The 7,065-nt window shown below is 27.6% G+C and overlaps 1 protein-coding gene across 1 annotated transcript; it reads left to right on the top strand.

The window, feature by feature from the left end:
* Positions 1-2,835: 2,835 nt before the first annotated feature.
* On the top strand, positions 2,836-5,564 carry LOC117904290 (carbonic anhydrase 2-like). Its single transcript, XM_034816816.1, has 9 exons — positions 2,836-2,922; positions 3,523-3,600; positions 3,774-3,920; positions 4,090-4,138; positions 4,245-4,361; positions 4,471-4,524; positions 4,645-4,730; positions 4,801-4,906; positions 5,201-5,564. The coding sequence occupies exons 2-9, from the start codon at positions 3,548-3,550 to the stop codon at positions 5,363-5,365; spliced, it is 777 nt and encodes a 258-aa protein (XP_034672707.1). The 5' UTR covers positions 2,836-2,922; positions 3,523-3,547; the 3' UTR covers positions 5,366-5,564.
* The last annotated feature ends 1,501 nt before the right edge of the window (positions 5,565-7,065 follow it).

Below are 7,065 nucleotides of genomic sequence, written 5' to 3'. Positions count from 1 at the left end.
GATTAATTTAGTGGAATTTAACTTGATAACTCCAATGTCTGACATAAGACAAATGGGAAAGATTCTCAAGGAAAATTACAAAAGAGTAAGATAAGAATGTGAAAGAAAATTAAATCTTGGGTTACATGCCTTGGATTCTCCTTACATCCATGTGTAGAGTGTGGTTGAATTATAATTGTACTCTTCATGCAAATAAAATAATAATCAATATGAATCAATTATGATGTGGAAAAAGAGGAGTAATGATTTTGCTATTCTTTTTGTGATAATTTGTATGGGTCCATCTAATAGGGGTTGTTTCTAAGTTTCCATCATGACCCATGTGTGTCACGGGCACAAGGTTCAACTAAAGAATGCCCCCTTTCCCACAATTAACTATTGGTGAAAGTGCATCGAATGTTTTTAAAAATAGATTTTTTTTTATTAGTTTTGGACAACTTCTTAGGGTTTTTATTTTATTATTTTATTTTTTTAAAGAAATTATTTTAATTAGTTTTAATTATTTTTACTTTTTTGAACTTTTTTTTTAAATATACAAATATAAAAATTAACTAAAAGATAAAAATTATTTTTAATAAATATTTAGAAATACAAAAAATATGTTGACAACACTCTTAAGTTTTAAAATAAACTTTTATTTTAAAAAACATTATAAGATTGATTTTTAAAATTGTTTTAACACAATGCTAAATAAGTTATGTATTTTTTTAATGATAGTATCTTTACGTTATGTTTGGTTCATAAAAATATTAAAAAAAAAGAAAAATATCTAAAAAAAAATATTATCATTTTTGGTTTTATTATGATAAATACAAAATAATAATAATAATAATAATAATTAAATTAATTAAAAATTTATATATTTTCATATTATATTATTTTTATAAAAAAAATAAAAGAAATGAAATGAGTTTGTAATAACATAAAAAAAATAATTATTAACTTTAAATCTATTTTTATTTTTCTTCTACTTTTTCTTTCTATTTTTTTTTTCTTAACATTTTCCTCAATTTTTTGTTTTTCATTTTTTATTTTTTTAGGCCATTCAACATGGTGTAAAAATTCGAATATTATATGACCAGTAATTTTTCTTTCTTGTTTTGGTGGGTATGCATTGACGTATGGTTTTTGTTTTATAAGATAATCCACGAAATAAAATTCAAAGATATGATTGGACTAAGAGAATATTTTCTAGGAAAGGCAACACCATTGAGAGGCACACACAAAAGGCATCTTAAACATGCATATGTAAGATTCTAGATAGACCCCATCATATATATATATTTTTTTCTTGCTTGAAATATTATTTAATTTAAGCTTTGTTTGTTTTCTTATGTTTAATTAAGGAAATATTATTAACATAGGTCGACTATCTATTAAGCATGTGTTTTGATATTCCATTTAGCCATTTTATATGTGTGAAATTTTATATAGATTAGGGAGGTGTCACCCAATAGGTCGACAATCTATTAAGCATGCGTTCTGATCTTCCATTTAGTCATTTTATATGTGTGAAATTTTATATAGATTAGGTAGGTGTCACCGACATTTTTTTTTTAATTAACATGTATATCCTTTAATTAATTTTTATATTATTAATTTAAAAAAGACCTCCATTTTATTAATTCATGTAAATTTCTCTAAATATCAAATCTTACATTAATTTAATTTTTTTCACTAGTATGGATAAGTAAGGAGATTTAGGGCCTCTTTGATAATTATTATAAAAAACAGTTTTTGAAAACAGTTCTTTGATGTTTTATAGAATAAAAATATGTTTGGAAATCTAAAATATTTTAAACTTATTTTTAATATCTTTAAAAATAATTTTTATGTTTATTATTTTATTTTTAATCGTTCTATATATTTGTATAATTATTTTTTAAAACAATCATGAGAAAATAAGTGAAAATAATTAAAAAATGTTCTCGAAAAATATCTTATTTTTTATTCTAAAAAACAAAAAAAAAAATTTTGGTTGTCAAATGTATTTTCTTGTTTTTTTATTTTGAAGAATATAAAACTATTCTTAAAAACAATTATCAAACATGCCCTAAAAATTTTAAGTTTTGAAAATACTTTTAAGTTTAAAATTTATATAGCAATTTCTTTTAACTTATTTAATGTTGGAGTTCACTTATTTTATTTTTTATTTTTGAAAGATTGATCCCCACGACCAAAGTAATTAGGTTCTTATAAATTTTTGTTTGAAATATTAAAAATGTTTTATCTAAAAATAAAAATAAACTTTTACCTAAATATAAAATGGAAAATCACCTTTTTATCTATGTTTCTTAGATTTTAGACAAATTCAAATCTATTCCGAGTTCAATTAAAAGAATGAACACCAATAAAACATACTAATCAATAAAGAGAGTTGAAATTTAGGAATTGTGTTAAAAAAACAATTATATTATACTAATCAATAAGTAGTTTTCTAACCCTATGAATGATTTTTCATATTTTAAAAAATATTTTTTAAAATTTATCAAATACTTAAATTTTTTTCAAAAACATCTTTTATAAATTAAAAATACTTTAAATCATTGCCAAACATTACTAACTCCCACCTAAAATCGTTTTGTTCCTATTGTCAGGATAAATGATACACTGATGCGTCACAGGATATATTGATTAAGAAAACTTGTAAATTAACAACGTCTCTTGATTAAAGAAAGAGACGTGTTAGTTTCAATTTCTTGTGTCAATGGAATTGGAGCACCACAGAGGAAACCATTTTGTCGTGAACTGTAAAACGAGATGTCAATGTCTTCCATACGAAGAACGTTTTCCTCTACTTACGTACAAATGATATTTTCCTCTACTTAGCTTGGCCTATAAATAGGAACCTTTGGTAAGAGCAGACACCCATCAACTCTCCATACGAGATTAAGCACCTACTTCTCTCTTAGGAAATCAACGGTCTGTTCATAGTTCAAGTCTTCATGCATTTTTTGCATTTCATAGCATTTATCTTACACTTAAGAGTGCTATGAATTGTGTTTTTTTAAAACCGTTTAAAAGTGTTCAAACATCTCATTTTTCTTTGAAAACACTTTTTAGGTTAGACGTTTATTTTAAAAGCATTGTTGAGCAAACTAATGTTTCTTTTTGAAGTATTTTTAATGAAAACAATTCTTTTTTAAAAAGGTTTTTAGAAAAATCAGTTACCAATTATTTCTCCATGAAGCATTATAAATGATTTTTGAACTTGATTTAAAAAAAAAAAAAATTATTTTTTAGGTTAGAATGATTGTTTTACAAAAACATTGCCAAATGACCTCTAAATTCTTCGGTTTTGAACTCCATTTGGATGTCACTTTCATCATTTTGAAGTAACCCACAATTCATTTCCTTGGGTTTTTGGTATATGCATGCGTATGTGCTATTATAGGTTTTCCCTTTTCTTGAACCCCAAAGGAAAACTGCATGCATTGAGCTTTCAAATTCCTATTGAAAAAGTTTGAATTCATATAGACATGTATCATAGCACTATTAATGTTTCTTATTTGCCAATTCTAGGAATTTTCAGCAAGGCAACATAGATATGGCGAAGAGCTCAACTGAGGTAGCCATTGAAGGACTAAAGCGGCTTCTGAGGTATCCTATATGAGTAATAAATTTTGGTTTATATGTATATATATAAATCAGCAGTTTGTGGTGTTTCTGAAGCTGATTTACAAAATAGTAGAATATATTTGTTTATTAGATGATGTATTTCCACTCTGTTTGTTAACTAAGAAACTAATGGAGTTAACTTGTTGATTTGGTAGTGATAAGGAAGGTCTGGATGACATAGCTGCAGCAAAAATTGAGAAGTTGACCGCTGAGTTGCAAGAGCAAGAGCAAGATCATGAGGAGTGTGATCCTGTCGAGAGGATTAAAGACGGATTTATTCACTTCAAAATCCACCATTTCGAGTACGATGGCACTATCTCTATAAAAAAACTAAGTATACCTAAAAGCATACATGAATAATCAAGAGAAAATAAAGTCTAGGAGAATCCTTCTCCCCTTCTCTTTTTTCCTTTGATTAATTTGGATGAATTAATTGTTCTTATGGATATGGCAATTGGCATGATTTTGCAGCAAGTGTCCAGATTACTATAATCAACTTGCAAAAGAGCAGCACCCCAAGGTACTCTTTATAAGCTATGATTTCCTAATCGAACAGCAGTTTTTTTCCCTACCCAGTTTTGATGGAACCTTACCTAATGGAACATTTTCTAATCCTGCACCCCAAGTTTCTGGTGTTTGCGTGCTCTGACTCCCGCGTTAGCCCCTCTCATGTCCTCAACTTCAAGCCAGGGGAAGCCTTCATGTGCAGGAACATTGCTAACATGGTTCCTGCATTTAATCAGGTGGATTTACGATTTTGCAATAATAAGCCATCTTTGGCCAAAAGCCATGGCATTCTCATTAGCCTTATAGCAGTCTTGCATGATACATATGTGTTTGTGTGGTTCACAGTTGAGATACTCAGGAGTTGGTGCAGTCATTGAATACGCAGTCAAGCATCTTGAGGTGAATTCCAGTTCACTTTCTTTTTTTTTTTTTTTAGATTAGTATTCAAATTCCCTTTCACTAGTCTTTTCTGGGGGGTTTCTTCATGTCTTTAAGGATGAGAAATTAACTTAATCACAGGTGGAGAACATCCTGGTCATAGGACATAGTCGCTGCGGTGGGATACAGGCCCTTATGTCTCTTCCTGCTGATGGAACTACTTCCAAGTATGGCTGATCATAACTTAATTCCTCCATTAAGCTTCATCTTTCTCACCCATCTAACTGATATTTGCAGTGACTTCATCGATGACTGGGTCAAAATCGGTTTACCAGCCAAGGCCAAGGTGGAATCAGAGTGGAGCGACGCAACATTTGAGGAAAAATGTGAACATTGTGAAAAGGTATAGTTCTTGGCCATTATATACATTCACACACAGTTTGAAGCAGGTCGTAACAAATGATATTAGAATCAGGTTCCAATTCCAGTGTGGAAGTTTATTTGATCCCACAAGGAATGTTTGTTTATATCTAATGAAAGAAAATTTTTTGAATGTTATATATGTATGAATTTCCCTTAACTTTATAAACATGTTTTAAAATAATGAAAACATCTTTAGAACTTAAAAGTGAACAATATTTATATGATTTTGAGTGAACGATTATAAATCATCACACTCATGAATGATTTTGTGCAGGAGTCGGTGAATTTGTCTCTGGTCAATCTATTGAGCTATCCGTATGTGCGAGCAGCACTAGCTAACAGAGCTTTGAAGTTGATGGGTGGTTACTATGATTTCGTTAATGGAACTTTTGGGCTATGGAAAGCTGATTTTGATATCACACCCGAAATTATCATATAAACTTGGATCAAGTTAGGTGCCCAACCACCGTGTTTGCTTACTTTTTCACTTCAATAATGTAGTGTTTTTGTGTTCGATGATGAATAAGTCCCAACAAAAACTATTGAGCGAGTTATCTACTTGCTCCTTTTTGTTGGTTTCCTCTGTATGTTGTCATTTGAAGATAGAAATTTTAAATACATTTTGAATTTCATATCAAGTTGATTTTAGTTAGTGTTTCTGAAACCAAATCAGGCTGTATTGATTAAATGTCAACCAGTCATGTGTTTGATTTTATTCACCTTCTGGATCGTTTTCCTTGTGAAATTGGTCGATCAATTGATGGATTTGGAGATTGATTCTGTCTACACATTTTTTTTTTTTTTTTTGCAAATCCTAAAGTGCAATATCTCACTTTTCAAACTTCCCTTTCCAAACATCGGACACAGGAATACCAATGGGATAGGTTCGACAGAGATCCCTTGTCCCAACCTTGCCCCTATATAATGTAACAATCTATGAACCCCGCATTTTGAACGATGCGTTCCCACCTCACTTTTTATTTATTGAAAATTTGATTTTTTGAAAAATATTTGGAGTCATCACTTATTTTAATTTTTTTTTAAAAGGAAAAAAAAAGAAATAAAAACCCTAAGTGTGACTCTTGAAAGAAAAACAGGTTTGTAAAAAACCGAATCTGGGTCCGGGGGTCGGGTTACTTATTGGGAAGGTATGGTGGTGAGCCGTAGCACCCTTTTAAGCCCGTATACGTAGGACCTCTATTAAATGAATTAAGGGATTTGTAGTAATTAATTAATTAATTAATTAATTATGGATACCAAGAAAAAATAATCATGCAAATGAGTATGTACAAGTCATGGTGAAAATCAATATACATAGAAATAATGATGGAATCTAATTATCAGAATACACAAAATAAATAACAAAAGAATTATGCAAAATGATTAATTGAACTAAACAAAAAAATATTTAAAAAATTAGTTTTCAAGAAAATTCAAAGAATTTTATTAAAAATGATTTTGAATTAATGGTTTCAATTTATTTATTTACAAAAAAGAAGTTTTAATTAATGATTTGATTCAATTTTATTTGTATTTAATTTTTTTTTAAAAAGTTATTTGCACTTATTGTATAAAAAGAATTTATTAAAAATAATATATATATAAAAGAAAGAAAGAAAGAAAAAAAATAATAGAAACACAAAATTTTCCATTCAATTACAAAAATGTTTAAATCTCTCTCTCTCTCTCTCTCTATTTATTTTTTTTATCTACTAGAAATTATTTATTGTTTGATTTTATTAAAAAAAATTATTGAAAAAAAAGGTTTATTCAATTTTATTAGGACTAAAAGTAAATAAATAAAAATAAATAAAAAATAGAAAGAAAGTTTATCTAATTTTATTTAAAAAATGATTTTTTTTTTTCAAGTTTTATCCATAAGAGTAATACAATTTGATTGTTGATTTTTTTTTTAAAAAAAGAACTTTAAAATTTTATATTTAGTTTAAAAAGAGAATTTTGCATTTTCACAATTTTATTTAAAATGGATGAATTTTATTTGACTTTCATCATAACAAAAAGAATTTTTAAGATTTTGTATTAAAAAAAAAATTCAATTCAATTTTATTTGAAAGAAACTGTTTACAATTTTATTTATGTACAAATTTATTTAAAATTTTATAACTTTAAATATGGAAT

Source organism: Vitis riparia, chromosome 17 (assembly GCF_004353265.1).
Source record: "Vitis riparia cultivar Riparia Gloire de Montpellier isolate 1030 chromosome 17, EGFV_Vit.rip_1.0, whole genome shotgun sequence".
NCBI lineage: Eukaryota > Viridiplantae > Streptophyta > Magnoliopsida > Vitales > Vitaceae > Vitis > Vitis riparia.
This window is presented reverse-complemented; position numbering and strand designations above follow the sequence as displayed.